Source organism: Hyla sarda, chromosome 7, assembly GCF_029499605.1.
Source record: "Hyla sarda isolate aHylSar1 chromosome 7, aHylSar1.hap1, whole genome shotgun sequence".
NCBI lineage: Eukaryota > Metazoa > Chordata > Amphibia > Anura > Hylidae > Hyla > Hyla sarda.
Window position 1 is genome coordinate 51,160,909 of NC_079195.1, and position 23,092 is coordinate 51,184,000.

The 23,092-nt window shown below is 43.0% G+C and overlaps 1 protein-coding gene across 1 annotated transcript in view; it reads right to left on the reverse strand.

The window, feature by feature from the left end:
- TCERG1L (transcription elongation regulator 1 like) overlaps positions 1-23,092 on the reverse strand; it is a 340,750-nt gene that overhangs the window by 269,900 nt on the left and 47,758 nt on the right. Inside the window, exon 3 of the mRNA XM_056529021.1 lies at positions 6,832-7,015. Coding sequence (XP_056384996.1) covers positions 6,832-7,015 — 184 coding nt within the window. The remainder of the gene's footprint in view (positions 1-6,831; positions 7,016-23,092) is intronic.

The window sequence follows — 23,092 nt, forward strand, 5'->3', positions numbered from 1 at the left end:
GTCATCCCTCTAGTAAGCACAGTCTTCCTGTTATCTATCAAGGCGGCACTAATGCTAACTACAGAAGAGAATTGTTACGCCTAGCGCTCCGGGTCCCCGCTCCTCCCCGGAGCGCTCACGGCGTCTTTCTCCCTGCAGCGCCCTGGTCAGTCCCGCTGACCGGGAGCGCTGCACTGTCTTGGCCGTTGGGGATGCGATTCGCACAGCGGGACGCGCCCGCTCGCGAATCGCATCCCAGGTCACTTACCCGTCCCGGTCCCCTGCTGTCATGTGCTGGCGCGCGCGGCTCCGCTCTCTAGGGCGCGCGCGCGCCAGCTCTCTGAGACTTAAAGGGCCAGTGCACCAATGATTGGTGCCTGGCCCAATTAGCTTAATTGGCTCCCACCTGCTCCCTGCCTTTATCTGACCTCCTCCCATGCACTCCCTTGCCGGATCTTGTTGCCTTGTGCCAGTGAAAGCGTTTAGTGTGTCCAAAGCCTGTGTACCTGAACTTCTGCTACCCATCCTGACTACGAACCTTGCCGCCTGCCCCCGACCTTCTGCTACGTCTGACCTTGCCTCTGCCTAGTCCTTCTGTCCCACGCCTTCTCAGCAGTCAGCGAGGTAGAGCCGTTGCTAGTGGATACGACCTGGTTGCTACTGCCGCAGCAAGACCATCCCGCTTTGCGGCGGGCTCTGGTGAATACCAGTAGCCTCTTAGAACCGGTCCACTAGCACGGTCCACGCCAATCCCTCGTTGACACAGAGGATCCACTACCTGGAAGCCGAATCGTGACAGTAGATCCGGCCATGGATCCCGCTGAGGTGCCGCTGCCAAGTCTCGCTGATCTTCCCACGGTGGTCGCTCAGCAATCGCAGCAGATTGCCCAACAAGGACAGCAGCTGTCGCAGTTGACCGCCATGTTACAGCAACTTCTACCTCTGCTACAGCAGCAACCATCTCCTCCGCCAGCTCCTGCACCTCCTCCGCAGCGAGTGGCCGCTCCTAACCTCCGCTTGTCCCTGCCCGACAAATTTGATGGGGACTCTAGACTCTGCCGTGGATTTCTGTCTCAGTGTTCCCTGCATATGGAGATGTTGTCGGACTTGTTTCCTTCAGAACGGTCTAAGGTGGCGTTCGTAGTAAGCCTTCTTTCAGGAAAGGCCTTGTCTTGGGCCACACCGCTCTGGGACCGCAATGATCCTGCCACAGCCACAGTCCAGGCCTTCTTCGCTGAAGTCCGGAGTGTCTTCGAGGAGCCAGCCCGAGCTTCTTCTGCCGAGACTGCCCTGCTGAACCTGGTCCAGGGTAATTCTTCAGTGGGCGAGTACGCCATCCAATTTCGTACTCTTGCCTCCGAGTTATCATGGAATAACGAGGCTCTCTGCGCGACCTTTAAAAAAGGCCTATCCAGTCGCATCAAGGATGTGCTGGCCGCACGAGAGATTCCTGCCAATCTGCAAGAACTCATCCATCTAGCTACCCGCATTGACATGCGTTTTTCTGAGCGACACCAAGAGCTCCGCCAGGAAAAAGACTTAGATCTCTGGGCACCTCTCCCACAGTATCCGTTGCAATCTACGCCTGGGCCTCCCGCCGAGGAGGCCATGCAAGTGGATAAGTCTCGCCTGACCCAGGAAGAGAGGAATCGCCGTAGGGAAGAAAATCTCTGTCTTTACTGTGCCAGTACCGAGCATTTCTTGGTGGATTGCCCTATCCGTCCTCCACGCCTGGGAAACGCACGCACGCACCCAGCTCACGTGGGTGTGGCGTCTCTTGGTTCCAAGTCTGCTTCTCCACGTCTCACGGTGCCCGTGCGGATTTCTTCTTCAGCCAACTCCTCCCTCTCAGCCGTGGCCTGCTTGGACTCCGGTGCCTCTGGAAATTTTATTTTGGAGTCGTTTGTTAATAAATTCAGCATCCCGGTGACCCGTCTCGTCAAGCCGCTCTACATTTCCGCGGTCAACGGAGCCAGATTGGACTGCACCGTGCGTTACCGCACAGAGCCCCTCCTCATGTCTATTGGACCCCACCTTGAGAGGATTGAGTTCTTCATTCTCCCCAACTGTACCTCTGAGGTCCTCCTCGGTCTGCCTTGGCTCCGGCTTCATTCCCCCACCATTGATTGGACCACCGGGGAGATCAGGAACTGGGACTCTGCCTGCCATAAGAAGTGCCTCTCCCCCCCTCCCAGTCCCGTCAGGCAAGCCTCTGTGCCTCCCCATGGCCCCCGTCCTGGTGTCACACTGCCCCGTGCCAGGCCTCGCCCTCTGCCCCCCCTCCCCATCCCCACTCCTGCTGTACTGCCTGCCGTTGAGGAAACCCTCCATTCTTTCCCGGTGTCCTCATCCCAGGGGAGGCAGTTACCGGACAAAGAGAAGGGGAGACCTAAGGGGGGGGGTACTGTTACGCCTAGCGCTCCGGGTCCCCGCTCCTCCCCGGAGCGCTCACGGCGTCTTTCTCCCTGCAGCGCCCCGGTCAGTCCCGCTGACCGGGAGCGCTGCACTGTCTTGGCCGTTGGGGATGCGATTCGCACAGCGGGACGCGCCCGCTCGCGAATCGCATCCCAGGTCACTTACCCGTCCCGGTCCCCTGCTGTCATGTGCTGGCGCGCGCGGCTCCGCTCTCTAGGGCGCGCGCGCGCCAGCTCTCTGAGACTTAAAGGGCCAGTGCACCAATGATTGGTGCCTGGCCCAATTAGCTTAATTGGCTCCCACCTGCTCCCTGCCTTTATCTGACCTCCTCCCATGCACTCCCTTGCCGGATCTTGTTGCCTTGTGCCAGTGAAAGCGTTTAGTGTGTCCAAAGCCTGTGTACCTGAACTTCTGCTACCCATCCTGACTACGAACCTTGCCGCCTGCCCCCGACCTTCTGCTACGTCTGACCTTGCCTCTGCCTAGTCCTTCTGTCCCACGCCTTCTCAGCAGTCAGCGAGGTAGAGCCGTTGCTAGTGGATACGACCTGGTTGCTACTGCCGCAGCAAGACCATCCCGCTTTGCGGCGGGCTCTGGTGAATACCAGTAGCCTCTTAGAACCGGTCCACTAGCACGGTCCACGCCAATCCCTCGCTGACACAGAGGATCCACTACCTGGAAGCCGAATCGTGACAAGAATGCAGTTGATTGATTTATACAGATACAAAATATACAGTATTTGTTTTTCTTCAGAAATAACATTATCAGTTTAATGGACAGATCTTGAATTGGATTGCATTAGTACAAAGCTGGAGCTTAATGATATAATGGATATGACCCCTTCTAATGATATCTGTTGAGTGTAGACTTGTGAACATTAGGTAACTCTGCAGATTGCTGGAAGCCTTTTTTACCAGATTATTCTCAACTTGTCTGTGCTTTTTAACACATTTCATAAATGCATTTAGAAGAATATGATAACTGTATATTTTTTTCTTGTTGTTATGCTTCTTCTATTTCTGCTATTAGAGCTCATGCACCTGGCCATATTGTAACTCTGAACAAGTTATCTATACCATACAATAGTTGGACCCCACTGTACCTCCATACGGTCAAGTCCAAGGTAAGGCTCAGGGCAGACTGGAGCTTGCCCCCAACATTGACCCTACCTACTTGTATGACCAACCCTAAACAATATCCCCAACTGGGCATCATTTCTTACACTGGACTAAGTTAAGGAGCATTAAGAATAGCCAGATGGAACAGGTTGGCAACACATGACCAAAACAGTACATCCCTCAATGGAAAACAACCCTACGATGGGCAAGGCCAAGCCAAGGACAGACCGGAGGGGGCTCTGGACCCAGGACCCGATATCTAACACATATACCTCAGATTTCATACAAAATTGTGCGTTAGCATTTTTATGTGGTATTATAGAGATATGTGTAGAATATTTTACTAGAAATGGGCTCCAAATGGCTTAAAATGAAGTGTCTATAACTCTGAATGGCCTACTATGGTTCTGTGCCTGCAGTATTCATGAGCCCCTAATGTAAGAAGCTAGTGAGGAGTCTTCTGCTGGATTTCAACCCGGTGCTGCTGTGAAATGCAGAGTTCAGTAGTAAGTATAACAACGTGTAGCTATTGCAGGTGTTACGGTTAAGTTTGAGCTGATGTTCAGTTTCTTCATAGATAAAAAAAATACAGCTACTATCGAATCCTTTGGGAGTGTCATTGTTGTACAATACTGCCTGAATTTTGCACTCCTCAGTAATAACAGGACAGAGAGTCATACGTGTGTCCTACAATGCATGAAGAAAGGAGACGAGAGCAGCCTGATCAATAGAAAAATAAGTTATCAGAGAAAAACATTCTTGTCTCCAGGCTCTATATGCCTTAGTATAATATTTATATGGGTTTATTTCATGTTTAACAGTTTTAAGGAGTTATTCCAAGATAGGAAACTACTCAAACTGAAGGTAATCCCTTTAAAAAGGTACTCTGGTGGAAAATTATTTTTTATTTCAAATCAACTGGTGCCAGAAAGTTATACAGAATTGTAAATTACTTCTCTTAAAAATCTCCATTTCCCAGTACATATCAGCTGCTGTATACTACAGAGGAAGTTGAATTGTTCTTTTCAGTCTGACCACAGTGCTCTCTGCTGACACCTCTGTCCATGTAAGGAACTGTTTAGAGCAGGAGGGGTTTGCTATGGGGATTTGCTCCTAATTTGGACAGTGTCTGACATGGACAGAGGTGTCAGCAGAGAGCACTGTGGTCAGACAGAAAAGAGCAACTAAACTTCCACTGTAGTATACAGCAGCTGATAAGTACTGGAAGAATTAAGATTTTTTTAATAGAAGTAATTTACAAATTGGTTTAACTTTGTGAAGCCGGTTGATATGGAACAAAAAAAATGTTTTCCACCGGAGTACCCTTTTAATGCAAATCTTGAAGTTGGATGATCACTTCTATTATGGTTCATACTGTAGCTATCAGTACCAGATAGACCTGTGAAATATTTCTACTTAGGAAAGAATATGTCAAAATATAAATTCTAACTTCTTTCTTTTATTATCCTTTTGTCTGCCTTTTATTATCCTTATTGTACACTCGCCATACTTCACTGCATAATAGATAAAATGCATCACAGTTTTACTTAGGAGCAAACAAGACTGTAGATGACCTTGAGCTGATCAACGCCTCTCGCTCCTGTCTGGGCCATCAAATAGTATTAGAATTCATAGAGAGCAAGCTATACAGCATGCCACACCAAAGAGCAGAGCGCCAGCCTTATTGCTATTATATAACATATAGTTTTATGTAGGAATAAATCAAAATAAATTGCAGACAGAGGAAATAACAAATACATTGACACAGCACATCGAGCAATAGAAAACAAATTAAAACTATTTATTGTTCTTCAGTGTTATTTAAACCACCTCTGCTTGGAGAATCAGGGTTACACCAGCTACATAAAACAAGAGAATTGTCTGTGTGAAACCATGGAAGGAAGCTAATAGACACAAGATGCAATCAATAAGGTTTGGTGACACAAATCGAATCCGGCTTCTTGTGCAGTATTACAAAATCTGTTTTGTATCCAATACTCAATAAATAACAAAAATGGTGGCGGGCAAAAAGAAATATGATTAGTACAACACAGGAGAAAATAACTATGACTTTATTAAGTTCACTTCTGCCGAAACACTAATGTTAGATGGTAAGAAGATTTCCTTTATGTTAGGAATGACAAAACAGAACATAAAAAACTGCTTGCCCTTTGCGCTTTGTTTTTCGTTGTTTTGTTCAAACGTAGACTGACTAATGTTCACAAGTTTAGTAGGATCGGTATAATAACTTGCTCCTGAAAGGGCAACTTGTAGTATCTGGGCCACAATGTAATTTCTACCATGTACCATTTATAATATTGGTGTGTGGCATAGGTGCCTTTGGGCCCCTTCAGGCACCAGGGCTGTTGTGTGACTGCTACCGCTACACCCTCTATAGCTACGCCCCAAGGGTTAATTGAGATAAAGATTTTTTTTTTTTACCAAAACAGAGCTACTCTAGTTGGTTGGCAGCCAAATTTAAAGTGGTCATGCCATAAAAAAAATACATTTGCTGCAGGATTGCTGTGGGCTCCACCTCTGAAAAGCCCCCAGATCACTAGATTAGGAGCCCCAGCCCTACTAGAACCCCTCTCCCATTCTTCCTTAGTACAAAATCACAGAGAGGAGATTAAATGTAGCAGTGGTCACGCATGTGTCAATATTATACAGCTTTTAGTTTATATTCATTAGTCCCCTAGAGATGCATGGATCAACAAGACACATGTAGGACTCCCCCACCACCACCACCACCACCCCCAACACAGAGAAAATGTATAAAGGAAAGATTTGCACCTTTTTCTGCATTTTGGACCCATTCCTGGTTTTGTCACAAAATTCTGAACAAATACTGACCAAAATACTACATGTGAATTCAGCCCTTTGGTAATTGAATTCAAAAATAAGCCCAATAGGCTAGAAATTAGGCAATGGAATGGAACAGAAAGTGTGCATTACTTTATCCATATAGACAGATGTCTTGTGTTGTGTTTAGAAAACCTATCATTATGATAACTGATTCACTTTGGAAAAGGATTATGTTATAATCTAAAGAGTCAGCCAATAATATTACAAAACTTCCCAGATAAAGAAAATTGTAAAACAAGTATAAATGTCTGCCATGTCCATAACTAAAAAATAACTTAAAAATTTTCAAAACTACTTGACATAGGAGAAAGCTGGAGGGCTGATATTTACCGCATCATTTCTTCAGATTAGCCCCAGTTATTGCTAAGAACCTTTCAAACTTGTCACCAAATTGTATTGAATACATAGATGGCTTCCTAACAAACAAACAAATCATTTGTCAGCTGTCACAAACCTGTTACTCTCTGTGGAGTTAATATGACTGTGTGCAATGGCCTGGAGGCAGTGGATGGTCTTGATATAGCCATGGTTACTTGATTTGTCCTGCGAGTCGGCTTCTCAAGTCCCTGAAATAATATCAACTCCTCAGCTGGGTGTATCCAAGACGAGTCCAGAGCAAATGAGTTGTTGAGAAAAATCTGTTCAAAACAGGAAAAGAAACTAGGTTTAGTCACAAAATATAATATGTATATTTATACATTATGTACATGTGGAAGCCAGGCTCTACAACAAACCGGGGCATATACATATCTGTGTAGAATCTTTATTTGCTACTCTGAGTGACTTTCTCCTATAGGAGAAAAAACAGATTATAGGGGATCCCCCTTATGGTGGGTACGCAGGCTCTTTAAATTAGCCCCACATCTTGAGCATATGGGAAGGACACTTATCACCCTAATGAGGGTATGAAGTTGGAGAATAGTTCCGCTCAAGTGAGTAGATGCCAGGAGCAGCCACTGGTTGTCCTTTGGTCGCAGTAAATAGCCGCAATGAAAAATAACCTTTTTTATCAAGCGCTTGAAGTCTAGAGAAATAACACAAGACGCATAGAGGTATAGAAGTAGATGTGTTTTATTCTGTACATCAATGATGCATTTTCAGGCTAAACGCCCCTTCCTCAGGTTGGCATGATGGCTGCTTATATCAGTGTGATAGCTTATTGTGAAATTTCTAGGGATTCTGGGTGCCTGATCAAAAGGTCCTTTTCTATTGCTGCTGTTTACGGCAGTTGCCCTAAGCTGGGTTCACATGGAGTATTTTTTGGAGTTTTCACCATTATTTGGTCAGTAATCACATACTGTACTCCAAGCATCAGTGCTCAGTGATAGGAGCCATGATGCCTGGAGTATGACATGTGACCACTGAGTGCAGTGATCAGCTGTGGAATATTGGGGTGCTGCCGGTAGCATTCATGGGGAATTGGGGCAGGATCAAAAAGGGGAGTAAACTTGGTGCTCTTTAAAAAGAAAAAAAAAATACTATACCATGGTTAAGTGGTACAAAGAAAAGGAATGGCCAGCACAGGTACGGATTCTTTATTGTGAAACTTCAGCACATGGATGACATAGACACGTCTATGTCATCCATGTGCTGAAGTTTCACAATAAAGAATCCGTTCCTGTACCTGTGCTGGACATTCCTTTTCTTTGTACTACTGCATTCAAGGTGCTGCCCATGCCAGTCCAGGCGCTACGGGTTTGGGAGTGAGCTGGACTTTCTCTCTGTCGGCTTCTTTATACCATGGTTAACCGCCTTAAACATTGCCTCCACCTATAGTCCTATCATGTTAATATTGTGTACAGAATTGGTCACAGTTACGTAACCTACTATTTGCAGTATTATACGCTTTTTCACATAAAAAATGTGACCAGGAGAAGTTATGCACCCAGTTTTCTGTCAGAGAAATTTGTAAAAATAATGCAATAAGTGTGTCATTACAACCAGAGCATATGCTTATATTGGTGTTGAGCTGGCCACCAAATTGTCAATGGCCACCAGATGTCAATGTGATCAAGCATTTGTAGCATGTGGTTGAAAACATTTCTGATCCATGGAGAATTCACTTCAAAGCTTACAAGACATAGAAATACACTGCTAGTGTCATTCTGCCAGTATTCTGGAGTTCCCCCTTGATAAGAATGTATCTAAGCCTGTTTTGAAGTCCTTAACTGTTTTTGAACTGGTCACAGCAGGAACTGTTTAAAGGGAACCAATCAGCATTTTAGCACAAAAAATGCTTGACAATGCGTTATATATGCTAAAATCACTATCTTCACCATCCCCGGGGGACGTTTGTGACCCCAGGGATGGTGAAGTTATTAAGTTATAAAGTTGCCCTCGGGCCGCTTGGCAAGTAGTCCCCTGGGCAGGGACTTATACTCACAAGCTCTATTCGCTGCGGCCATGGTCCCGCCCCCTCACCTTGATTGATGGCTCGCATCACTGATGGCTTAAAGGACCTGAGCCGTCATTTAAGCTGTCAGGGTGAGGCCACGGCTGCAGTGAATGAAGTTGGTAAGTCCACTCCCAGGGGACTAATTGCCGGGCGGCCCGGGGGGACTTTATAACTTAATAACTTCACCATCCCTGGGGGCGCAAACGTCCCCGGGGATGGTAAGGATAGTTATTTTAGCATATATAATGTGTTGTCGAGCGTTATATGTGCAAAAATCTGCTGATTGGTTAGATACATTTGTAGAACTTTCTGGAGATCTCCGGTGAAAAATAACTTATCCCCTATCCACAGGGTAGGGAATAAGTAACTGATCCCGGGGGGAGGGGAGGTTGGTTGGGATCCGGCGCTCAGTGAAGAGCATGTGATGCATCCGGCACTAGCTCCATTCATTCCTATGGGTGCGCCGAAAAGACCTGAGTACAGCTTTAAGAAATCATTGATACTCCCATAAAAATCAATGGAGCGTGTGCTGTCTACTGGTAGAAGACACACACTCCTCACTGAGGGCGCCGGGCTCTCGTACCGGTGATTGCAGGGGGCCCCTGCGGTCGGACCCCCCTGCGATCAGCAACTTATCCCCATACAGTGGTCCCTCAACATTCGATGGTAATTGGTTCCAGGAGCACCATCGTATGTTGAAACCATCGTATGTTGAGGGTTTGTCGTACATGGATGCACAATTATACTTACATGTCCCCGCTGCTCTGGCCCGTCAGTTCACCACTCCAGCACGTCAGTTTGCCAGATCACTACGTTGCCACTGTCTCCGTCATCACACCACCTCTCATGCCTCCCCTAGTAGATGATGGCGACGTGATGACGGCAACGGAGAGTGACGGCGCAGGGCAGCGGCGACGTAGTGATGCTGCAGCAGAGAAGCGGCGAACTGACAGGCCAGAGCGTCGTGGACATGTGAATATGGGGCACATGGTGCACATGGGGCACATTAAATGGCGATCATCACGCGCCCTCCCATAGACATGAATGGAGGGAGTGTGGTGTGACATAACGACCAAGGCCTCCCGAACCTAGTGTGCTGAACATAATGTTCAGAACACCGGGTGTCAGCACGGAGATCGCAGGTGTTCCAGCGGCTGGATAGGGTATATGATGTTTAGCAACGGAGTATCCCTTTAATTTTACTTTTGCGATTTACTGCTGCAACCTTCTTTTTGTGTATTCTGTTTGTGTATACGTACTATGCGGTATTTGTGTACACAGTGGTAGTATTTATGTGTACATGATGCAGCCAGAATACTTACATGTACACTAGATTGTATCATTATTTATTTCTACAATGCATGGCTGAATTATTTCTGTGTATTTCAGTTTAGTATTGCATTATAGGGACTATTTGCCCATTGTTTGGTAATATTTGCGCAGTACATGATAAATTATGAGTTAGGCAACAGTGTCTCATCTCCACCGAGTGCCCGATTTATTTCTGCTATGTTTCTTCGACACTGCTCATATATTTCATGACAAGTAATCAGACACTTCCTAAAGAAGAATTACAACTGTTATATACATACAGCTCATCGCCATAAGCTCTCATTTAGCAATTCTTTGCATTTTACTGATTTATATCTAAGCAGCATAGAAGGAAAATGACGCTTTAGGAAACACTGGTGTTTTAATCATTCACAACTAAATCCGAGACTTGGTGTTTGAAGGTGGGGGCTTAGAATCAACTGCTCAGGTGGACCCAATGGACCCCAGTTCGACACTAGGCCTCTAAATGTAAATGCTGTCGGTGAATGAGAATACTTCTGTACAAAGAAACATCTTGATAATGGTAAGGCACTGGAAGACAGAAGGGGCACTTTACAAAGACTGGCATTTCACACACCAGACTTAAAGTGCTTATTCAGTAATAGAAAAACAGAGCTAATTTTTTTCACAAACCACTCCCTGTCTGTCTCCAGGTTGGGTGTGGTTCTGCAGCTCAGTTCCATTGAAGTGAATGGAGCCAAGTTGTAATACCACACACAATTTGGGGACAGACGTGGAGCTGTTTTTGAAAGAAATTAGCTCTCTTTTTTCTATTCCTGGATAACCCCTTTAAGTAAACCCCTGCCAGTATGGGCTAGCATAAATGTTGTCTATATTGTAAACAGGCAGAAAATTGTGGGAAATTGAGGGTGTGGGTGTGGGTAAATACGCTGCGTATTCTGCGATGAGCATACACACAGTGCTCCCAGGCGGCAGCCCTGTGTGTTCAGTGTGGTTTGGCGGTGGGGCCGCATCTTACAGTCACATTGAAACGTGCTGCCAGGATATGCTTATCGCAGAATGAGGCCACCCCCCATGCACCACATCCACCCACTTGGTGAGCATGGCACAGATCGTCAAAAAGTCACAACATTTTTGTGATTTTTTTTTAATTATCTGCTGCCGGTGCAGACTCCCCCCCCCCTTCCCCCCTAAAGTGCTGTTGGTGCGGCAGAAGCCGATAAGGTGCAGCATTCCATGAAAGAATCATGTGATCACTGCCCTAAGATGCCTGATGAAGCTGCTTTACAGCAGCGAAACGCGTTGCATCTTGGGAAATAAATTACCTTGATTTTATCTAATCTCCATTCCTTTTGTATCCTGAGCCACGTGGAGCTGACGTTCTCCTTGAAGCCAGACCAATTTAATACCTTGCCTTGCCGGAGGGCCGGATACACTACCTCTTGATGCGCTTACCATTGTTGTGGATGACGTTACACAACCACATCTGGTGAGCTGCTGTCTTATTTCACTTTTATACTGATTATCTCTCTTTTATCACACCAAGAAGCGCTCTCCCTTTTCTCCCCTTTAAACCTGGTAACCAAGGGAAATAAAGAAAAAGAAGAGGCGCGCTCCTAGTGGAATATTGTATTATGTTCGGGTATCCTGTGCCAGATATTGCACCTTACCACATGGTGTTGTGCTGAGAGCACAGCACCTTGATATGCATGTAGACTCGCTCGGAGCTGGTAGATCCAGATGGTTGGCTGCCTCAGCACCCTTGACCGTGACCTCCAGGTATGGTATGTTCAGATAAAAGCAAAAAAAAAGGATTAAAAAATTTTGGATGTTTTTTATGGCGCCTTCCCTATAATAAAACTTGCCAAAGTTATTTTATCAAAATGGCAATTTATTGGTAAAAGTGCAACTCAAAGGTTTCGAACCCGGATCAGTCTGGATTCGAAACTTTTGAGTTGCACTTATTATTATAGGGAAGGCACCATCAAAAAACGTCCAACAATTTTTTATCCTTTTTTTTTTTTAGCTTTTAACCCTGTAACCATGTCTCATTGTTGATTACTTAGGTCATTTTTATTTCCACCTATAGCCTAATAAATTGATTCTATCCCAGTTTACAGCTTGACGCTCTAAATGCACCCATCTCTCCTGGCATCTCTCATCTGAGACTTCTAACACATCCTATATCTGTCTTTTATGAAAGGACTCACTGGGCCCATCTCACTTATTAATGTGGATTCTAAAATTCTCTCCAAGATTATTGCAGACAGATTATCCCTTATACTACTCGTGCTGACATCCCCTGCCCATGTTGGATTTATAAGGGGGTCACTGTCATGTTTGCCATCTTGGATTCTGCCCGGCCCCAGCCCAATTGGGCAGGCTACCCCTACTTGTTAACATTAAATGATGAAGAGGCATTTGACAGTGTCAGCTTGGTCAGGTTTGGTGATGGACCCTTTATTGGATTCACTGCAGGACCCTATGGGATTTCAGTGGGCTTTTCAAATTCTATTGAGAAATATGTATAGATCTTCTAAGGCCAGAATTTACCTCTCAGGTTTTCTGTCTTATGTTTCTTCGCTGCAGAAGGGGACGAATCAGGGATGCCTGCTTTCCTCATTGCTCTTTTACGTGGCCCTAGAACCAATAGCTAGTTTTTTGTCTACTACGGGTATTCCTGTTTGCCAACAATGCTCTACAATGCTCTACAATGCTCTCCATATTGCAGTATTTTGGGGAATATTCAGAGAATAAGGTGAACACATTACATTTCTAAACCACTGTTACTTAGGAGAGTTCCCCTTTGTAAGTGTTCACCTGAGACGTTTTGGATATTCCCTCAGCACCATTCTCCATCACTTATCAAGTTATTAAGGTTAAAAGACATCCCCACTCTCTCTATGACCTCACCTACCCTCCATTATCTCATAAAATGAAGGTTGAGTTACATAGATGGCATACTTTACCCCTCTCCTTGCTGGGCCGCTGTCATCTCATCAAGATGTCTAGCTTTGCAAAGTCCTCATATCCCCTTCAAACCATTCCCTTACTCCTCCGGCATCAGGATGTCAGAATGCTTATGTGATATTCCAGTACAGGACATGGTCCTGCACTACACTTAGGCCCTGTCAGGTTGAGTCCCTCAGTGACCTGGAGCTCTCCTGCAGTGTCTTCCCTGCTGTTACTATACTGTCATTTCTTATAATAGAATTGTAGTCAGTGTATCAATGTATAGTTATCATAAAGGACCTGTGAAATGTCACATGTTATGTTTATGTTATCACATGTTACCCAGAGGGCACCAGGTTAACAAATGACCCGCAGCTTGACCTATGGGCTTTTGCTCAGCCCCCCTCTATATAAGGGGGCAGCCATTACAATTCACTCTTTGTATGCTCCCTGCTGAGGAACAGTCAAGATCAAAGATCTCAGTGCTAGTGTCCAGCACCTGGAAGGCCTCAAATCTATCAAATCTACAGTCATTCCAGTAAGTCAAGTCTATGTCTGCTGTCACTGCCTACAGTCTAACCAAGCCTAAAATCAAACATCTAAAGTCTATTACAAGTATAATTGTTCCCAGCAAGCTGCAAGGTTTTTCTGTGTTCCTGGCCACCTCTCTGGGATTCTGGTCTAGCTGTGAAGATAATAACACCTGTCTTAACTCAGTAAAGCCTCCGTTAATCCATAACTTGGTTGTGAAGTCTCCTTCTACTGCCTAGCCATTGGAATAGCGGAGATACTGTTTGTGTGGTTCTTGTACCCAAAAACCACTAAAATGTTCCTTATTATTTTGAGACATGATGGCCACATAGAACATGATTTTGCTCATACTTGTTCCAAGTATTTGTCTCCATGGCATGTTCCTCACTTTATAGTGGGTCATACAAATAAGTTCTTTCATCTCTGGTGATCAAAGGGTATTCAGGCTTTAGGTGATCTCATGAATGTTGCTGAGAATACATGGTATTCTCTGCTTGACTTGGAAACCAAAATTTAGTATTCCCGCCTCCCATTTCTTACAGTATTGTTGGATACACTCCTATTGTCTCTTTAAACTAAAGGATCTCTCCAAAAAAGTATTCCTTATGAATTTGACTCAATACTTACCTGTAAGTCATATAGATCAATTACAAGTTTCTATAGTAAATTTAAGAAGTGGTTTGTCCCTGCTTCTCCTATGCAGGTGGGTTGCCCGTGGTCTCAGGTGTTAGAGGATCCTGAAGTGCGGGAACACATTCTAGTAGGCTGGATTGAGTATATGTACGTTATGAGCGGTGGAGATAAATGCAACTGAAACTTATTTACTAAGCCTATTATGATTTTACTCTCCTACCTTCGCATGGTAACCGTTATAGGCAAGAGTTCTTCCCAAAGTATAGTACCCCAAAGGCTGATATATTCCACTGTATGTGGAAATATCCCTTGGTTTCCCTCCTTCTGAAATACATATTTTTTCCTTTACTGGCACTGCAAGATACGATGCACATTCTGTATTTACTCTGGCCAAGAAGTGCTTACTTAAAGAGAATCTGACACCATGTTCAACTGCACTAAACACCCAATATACTGGGCATAGTGTGGGTGAACAATTTTTCAAAGAGGGATCACTTACTTAAATCCATTGAGTATATGCAAAGTTTTGTCACTGTAAACTTCCTGCTGCATTGCTATCCAGTGCAAATTGGAGGCAGGGAGCCAACTCACTCAGCTCCCCCGCCTCCTTAAGTGATATGCTAATGAAGGTGGCGGAGGAGGGCTCTGCTTTCTGTGCGCTCACCAGCAGCATTCATTAGCATATTAATGAAGGGGGCAGGGGAGCTGAGTGAGCTGGCTGTCCATCTCCAAAGCGCACTGGATAGCAATTTTACCATAGTTTACAGTGACAACACTGCATATACTGAATGGATTTAAAAAGCTATTCACCTGCATTATAAACCAGTATATTGGGTTTAGTGTGGGTGAACGTGGTGTCAAATTCTCTTTAAGGAATGGTCATGGTTCAGGTTTTGCTGATGCCCCTTAATCTTCTCCATATAATTTATTGTATGTACTGTTATGTCCTCAATTTAGGAAAGGGGATATACTATTCATGCTCTCCTACGATAGTGTCTTGTTGACATATAGTGGTGGTGGTTTGGTATTGTTATTGTTACTGTTTGGTTATTCTCCAGCATATTGTCTTTATGCAGCTTTGATGTCACTATATTGTTGTATATTTTTCTCTAGTATCAAGAATCTATTCTTCACCAGGCATACGATTACATTAAACAGAATATTATTATATAACATCTACGTAAAGAATAGCCCTACATTCTGGTTCATAAAGGAGGTCCCAAGCATAAGAACCCCATGTTGATGCTTCTAGGCCATAATAGGACACATGGGAAAAGTAACAAAATAGTCTTGGTAAATTTGCCCCACAAAGTCTGTAAAGGAGGAAGCTTCTGCTCATCACATTTTTATAGAGCAAAGGGATATGGGTAATAAAAAAAAAAAAAAAGTTTCCTTTTTTTCAGTGGTTCTTTATTTCATTATAGATAAATTTCCTTGACAGATCCTCTTTCAGGATAGCTCTCAATCCAAATGTCTTTTTGATTGGATTTTTTTTAAATCTGTTTAGCCATGCAGCAAAACAGTTTGACCTTCACAAGGTCACAGACTCGAGATTCTCCGATGTTTCCCTCTTGATTGCTATATTTTAATCTACTCCTTATATGGGATAGATCTATAGGAAATCTGAATGGCAGCTGTGAAATCAGGCTCCTCAGCCAGCTGCATTCAGTTCACATAGCAGTAGGTTGGTATAATAGTCTCTTCTACATGCAGAGTTTTTCTGAATTCTTCTACTCATTGTGCACAGTGGAATAGAAGGACGACCTTGAAATGCCCTAAATCATCCAGACACAAGTGCCAGAAGCCCTCTAAAAAATCCACAGTGGGCCTTTTAAGGTTAATTTTTAATGCTGACTAAAGGACTGTTCACACTGAGCTGATATATGTTGCTATCAATAAGCAGCAATTTTACCCAGCAGGAATTTACTGTATATTAATGAAATCTCATAATGGGGACAAATGTATGTTTTCCTTGTTATCAAGACCATTTGAGCATAGTTTATAAGATCAATGGCTTGTATGAAGCTGAAGTATACTCAATTCCACACAGTTATTTCTACAGTTAATGAGAGATACATAAAATTAATGGATTGTCGGCCTAAGAAATCAAACAGGACACTGGTTATTTTTTTTTTTTTTCCCTGAGAACTGAAATTTGTAGGTTTTTTTTGTTGTGTATTATGTCTAACCTGCCATGGTCTGTCTGAAAATGTGGATAAGTCCTATACATAAAAATATATATTTTTAAAAATGTTTTTAAATGAAATATTTTTAGTGGTTGGAGCTCCAGTTTTCTCATGTGGAGCTCTAACGCCATTGCTTCCCCATTTATAGCTGGAAAGGATTGTCTAAGCCTTTCAGGACATAGCAGGTTTTGGCCTTCAGGATGCAGCCAATTTTTATTTTAGCAGTTTTGTTTCTTTTTTCTCCTTGTCTTCTAAGAGCCATAACCTATTTTCCATTAAAAGAGCATAAATCAGAGCCTTTTACCATGGATTGTATACCTATGATAAAAGGCTCTAATTTATGCCACCATAAAGGCATACAGTGGCATATGATGGCCATAGGTCTCAATGTTTAAAAAACATATTCCATATGTTTCTTTTGCAGGGTGACTCTGCACAGTCCCAGTCAGCAATAGGGGGTCACAGAGATTGCAGTTAAAAATGGGCCCCTAAGCTATGGTGACCAATAGCCCCCTTACAGCACTAAAGTAATGCCTACAGGCACTACTAACTTCTGGGGTATACAAGGTGCACAAAATTACCTAGTGGCGGGCACAGAGAGGGCAATTTTATAATATGGGGGACACAAAAGGCACACTATTACATTATGGGGGCTCGAAGGATGCAGCATTTGTTTAAAAGGGCACAGATAAATTACACGAGTATTGTGTGGGGCACAAAATAATCACCAATACTTGGGGGTTTGGGGTGAAAGGGGCATAAGGGGCAAGAGCTGGAAGAAGTTGTCATGGTCATTGTAGTCTGTGCCGGAAAGAGAAGAAAAGGAAACTAAATAACACAGATAAGACACCACCTGTGAGTTGCTGGATGCAACTAAACATTAGTACCTTAATAATGAAGAATATCCAATGCACTGGACTAATCTCTAGGGTCACTTAACCCCTTAAGGACCAATGCAAATAAACCTGTACGCCCCTGAAAGACCAGGCCTGTTTTTTCAAATCGGGGATGTCTGTCTTTATTAGAGAATAAGTCTGGTAACGTTTTGCCAATCACAATAATTCTGACATTGTTTTTTTTGTCACAAGTTGTCCTTCATGTACGTAGTAAAAGTAAGCCAATATCATTTGTAGTTTTTTTTTACAATGCAAAAAATCATGAAATATTTACAAAAAATTACGATTTTTTTGCTATTTTAACACTAATTGGTTGCACATATTTATACATACTGACCAAATAGTTTATGAAACTTATACTTTCAGATGTCTACTTTATTTTGACGTCATTTTTTAGTTTTTAATTAACATTTTAAATTAGTTAGAAGCCTAAGAATTTAACTTGAAATTTTGAAAATTTTGAAAATTTGAAAAGTACATCTTTTTTTATGTACTATGCAAGGTTTGCAGAAATTAAAAGGTAGTAGAACATAGGAACACCCCCCCCCCCCAAATGACCCCATTTTAAAAACTAGACCCCTCAAGGTATTCCCTAGGGGGTACAGTGAGTATTTTAACACCATAGTTTTTTGGCAGGAATTATTACAAAGTCAGTGTTAAAAATTCGAAATTAGCAATTTTTCACAAATGCATCATTTGGGGGACATATTTTTTGTACATCACTTCTGATATTGAAAGGAATGCACCCTATATTTTATTTAGTTGCTTGTCCCATGTTCGGAAATACCCCCGCTTAGGCCATATATGGTTCCTTGGCCGCGTGGTAGGACTCAGAAGGAGAGGAGCGCCATTTGGCTTTCAGGGCAGAACAGTACCCCCACCCCCACAAGTGACCCCATTTATATACCGCACCCCTACAAGTTATTGGCTGGACCAGGGACCTCTCTGATTGGTCCTTGGTCGGCTAGCAGTATAACGCGTCTGTCTGTGACAGTTAAGGCTCCTGATGGATATATCCGCCAAGTTGTGGGAATAAGCACCCGCTCATGGCGAATATATCCATCACTGCTGCGGCTGGGTAGCTCAGTGTGTCCGCTCATGACTGCCGGCGGGAAATCCGCCGCTATGAGTGGACACACAAAGCTACCCAGCCGCAGCAGCGAGCTCATTACCGTGACTGCTGCATAATGTGTAGGATCACGTGGCGGACATCCGCAGCATATTACATGCTGCGGATGTCCGCCAATGCGATCCTACACATTATGCATTTTTTAAATTAGATTCATTTAATAAATGTATTTTTAATTAAAAAAAAAAATTACACTTTTATTACATTTTTATTTATTTTTACACTTTTATTTATTTATTTTTACACTTTTTAATGCTTTGGAATACTTAGTATTCCAAAGCATTGCTGTTATATGCTGCCTGCCAGTTTTCACTAGCAGGCAGCATATTTCACTAGCAGGCAATACCCAGGGCAGACCTGGGGGTCTTTGTAGGACCCCCGGCTGCCCAGGTATGCAGCAGCACCCCGCGATGCTCCGGGGTGCTGCAGGAGAGACAGAGGGAGCCCCCTCCCTCTGTCAGAACTCCTTACAGCGCGCGGTCACTTCTGACCGCGGCTGTAGGGGTTAAACTGTCAGGAGTGAAGTGAACTTCACTCCCGGCAGTGCGGCAGTGCGGCCACACACAGTGCGTGTAATACGTGGCTGGCCGGGGCCTGCTGCACTGCCGGGAGTGAAGTTCACTTCACTCCCGGCAGTTTAACCCTTACAGCCGCGGTCAGAAGTGACCACGCACTGTAAGGGTTAAACTGCCGGGAGTGAAGTGAACTTCACTCCCGGCAGTGCAGCAGGCCCCGGCCAGCCACGTATTACATGCAGCACCCCGCTATCGCGATGCGGGGTGCTGCAGAGGAGACAGAGGGAGCTCCCTCCCTCTGTCATAACACTTACAGCCCGCGGTCACTTCCGACCGCGTCTGTAAGGGTTAAAACTGCCGGGACCGAAGTTTACTTCGGTCCCGGCAGTGCAGCAGGGTCCCGGTTGTGTGATACAGCCGAGTCCCTGCCGCGATCTCGTGGGTGCACTGGGCAGCACCCACGAGAATAATGGACGAGTATAGACGTCCAGGTGCGGGAACGCCCGCCAACCTGGACGTCTATACTCGTCCATGGTCGTTATCGGGTTAAAATCAATCAGAAAAACAATCAACTGAGTTTTTTTGAGCATAGGAAAACATTCTAAAATGTGAAAATTGGTATCGCTATAAGTGTAAAAAATAGTTAAAAAACTATTTATTCAACTACTTTGTTCATTGCATCTAACTTTTTTTTAAATTAAATTCTCAATGGATAATATGCTATTGTAAACATAACTCATCTAGCAATAAACAAGCCTCCTACAACTATATCGTCAGAAGAATAAAATACTTTGATTCTTATTCAGAGGTAATCTGGAAAAAGTAATAAAAAAAAAAAAAACTGAAGGAGTTAATGCTTGGATAGTGTTTACAGAGGTTATCCAACATAAGGTGACTTTAGTAATTAAGTGTCATACAGTAACTAGACTAACTTTGCTGCCCCTGTCTTACATTCAAAGAACCAATAATCCAGGAATACCCCTTTAATACGTGGATAGTGTTAAATTCTTCTTTAAGCATCATATACTGTACTTCAAAGAAGAAATGGTTAAGTCTCTGCATATAGAGAATATCAAGAATAAACGTAATTGATTTTTAAAGATTTTAATCCTCGGAGATAATGGAATATTTGCAGCGCCAAAATAGGAGCGTCTTGCGATTATTCACAGTTCATTCAATGAAAACAAATCTTGAGACATTACTGATAAGTATTATTATTAGGATTCAATGGAAAGATTTCCTTCCTTGTGTGTTCTGTAATCTTTTCAGGAGACCAAAACTGGACACAACTGGACATTGATTTTCTTTTTCTTCTTTTTTGCACGCACCGCTAGAGTATTATATTTAGTAAGCAAAGCATGAAGTGTTCCAGAACCGAATTTGTTGTATATTTTCTTCTACTGCTGCAGCTTCCTATTTTCTCTTGCCAAGGTCTTCTCCGGTGGGATAACCTGCTCTCATTGTTCCATTTAAAGAAAAATACAGTATAGTGTCCTGTCATATCCACGCATTGTCCCTCCGCTGTATACATAATCATTAGAAGGAGAGGAATGGTGCGTTCAGCCAACAGAGATGGCAGCAGGGTAGTACCATTAAAGGGGTACTCCAATGGAAAAAAAAAATGTTTAAATCAACTGGTGCCAGAAAGTTAAACAGATTTGTAAACGACTTCTATTAAAAAAAATCTTTACCCTTCCAGTACTTTTAAGCAGCTGTATGCTACAGAGGAAATTATTTTCTTTTTGAATTTCTTTTTTGTCTTGTCCACAGTGCTCTCTGCTGAAACCTTATGCCCATATCAGGAACTGTCCAGAGCAGCATAGGTTTGCTATGGGGATTTTCTCCTGCTCTGGACAGTTGTGAAAGGGGCATCAGGTGTCAGCAGAGAGCACTGTGGACGAGACAAAAAATAAAGAAAAGAATTTCCTCTGTAGCATGCAGCTGCTAAAAAGTACTGGAAGGCTAAATATCTGGGGTCGGTCGCAGAGTTCGCTATCCCACATGGGTAGGCTACACATTGACTTTTACTGAGTACTTAGATATGTTGTACCCAATATCATTGTATTTCACTATGCACTCACAGACCTGGCTATACACCAGTTCTGGGCTATATTATTAGCTAATCTTGATACATTATTATGCAGCATTTGTATGGATAGCCCATAGTGGCTAAACTGTGTTATTCCATAGATTGCTATATATAGTGTGTGGACAATTTTTATGTACTCATTTGTATGTACTATTCTTACTCTGCGCCAGATATTTCTGTGTTGGATTTCCATTGCAATACTTCACTTTTTTGCATCTATATGTTTTTTATGTAAAACATTTTCAATAAAGATTTATACGTTTATACTTAAGGTGGTGTTATAACTCCAATTTCTCTATATACATATTTTTTTAATAGAGGTAATTTACAAATCTGTTTAACTTTCTGGCACCAGTTGATTTAAAAAAAAAAAAATTCCACCGGAGTACCCCTTTAACCATTCCTCATGTACACTGGAATCACCTTAAAGGGGTACTCCGGTGCTAAGACATCTTATCCCCTATCCAAAGGGGGCCTATGCCGCTCAACACTACTCACTACCATATTTGGAGTCGGAAAGGAATTTTTACCTCTAGTATGAGTTTTTTTTTTTGCCTTCCTCTGGATCTACTGAGTAGGGACTTATTAGGGTTATAGGTTGAACTTGATGGACTCTGGTCTTTTTTCAACCTTATGAACTATGTTACTATGTTACATACCGCAAAAAGCTAAGATAAGTCAGGGCTGGTGTAGTTTTAGAAACTTTTCAGTTGCTCTGCACCTTTTTGGCGCCTTTTCACAAAAAGGCGCAGTTCATAAAACCCTTCAATATCATGCATATTGCCAAAATCAGTGGATTGCAACTCAAAATCAGCCGAAATGTGTAAACCAAAAGGCGAATAAAAAGGCGCAAGCAAACCATGCTTGCACCTTTTTTGCGCCTTTTCTAGACACAAAAAACAGTCTAAAGGCAATGATAAATGTCGGCCTATGTGAATAAAAATAAATATAAACATATGTTGTATCGCCGCATGCGTAAATGTCCGAACTATAATAAATATATATATATCGTTAGGTAAACTGCACGGTCAATGGTGTACACGTAAAAGAAAAAAAAGAAAAAAAAGAAAAAATGCAAAGTCCAAAATAGCATGTTTCTGGTCACTTTTTATACCATAAAAAAAAATCTAATCTATATAAGTAGGGTATCATTTTAATCGTACTGACATACAAAATAAAGAAAAGGTGTAATTTTTACTGAAAAATGCACTGCGTAGAAATGGAATCCCCCAAAAGTTACAAAATGGCGTTTTTATTTTCCAATTGTGTCCCACAAATATTTAGTTTTTTGGTTTCGCCATAGATTGTTTGATAAAATGACTGATGTCATTACAAAGTACAATTGGTGGTGCAAAAAATAAGCCCTCATATGGGTCTGTAGGTACAAAATTGAAAGGGTTATGATTTTTAAAAAGGTAAGGAGGAAAAAACGAAAGTGCAGAAACGGAAAGATGCTCCTTCCTTAAAGAGGTACTCCCGTGGAAAACTTTTTTCTTTAAATCAACTGGTGCCAGAAAGTTAAACAGATTTGTATCATCACTTCTATTAAAAACTTTCCTCTGATGTCATGACCACAGTGCTCTCTGCTGACCTCTGCTGTCCATTTTAGGAACTGTCAAGAGCAGTATATGTTTGCTATGGGGATTTTCTCCAGCTCTGGACAGTTCCTGAAATGGACAGCAGAGGTCAGCAGAGAGCACTGTGGTCATGACATCAGAGGAAATGCATTTTTTTTTTGATTTCTCTTTAGTATACAGCCCCTAAAAAGTACTGGAAGGCTTAAGATTTGTTAATAGAAGTGATTTACAAATCTGTTACTTTCTGGTCGCTGTTGATTTAAAAAAGAAAAAAAGTTTTCCATGGGAGTACCCCTTTAAGGTGTTAAAGGGAATCTGTCAGCCTGTTCACCCACACTAAACCCAATACACTGGGTTATAGTGTGGGTGAAAAAGAGTCCAAAGAAGGGTCACTTACTTAAATACGTCCAGTAGGTCCTGAGATATGTCACCCAGAAAATCTCCGCTAAATTCATTAAATTGGGTGCAGGGGGCATGTCTTCGCTGTCTCAATTTACATATTCATTGTCTGAGACTCCA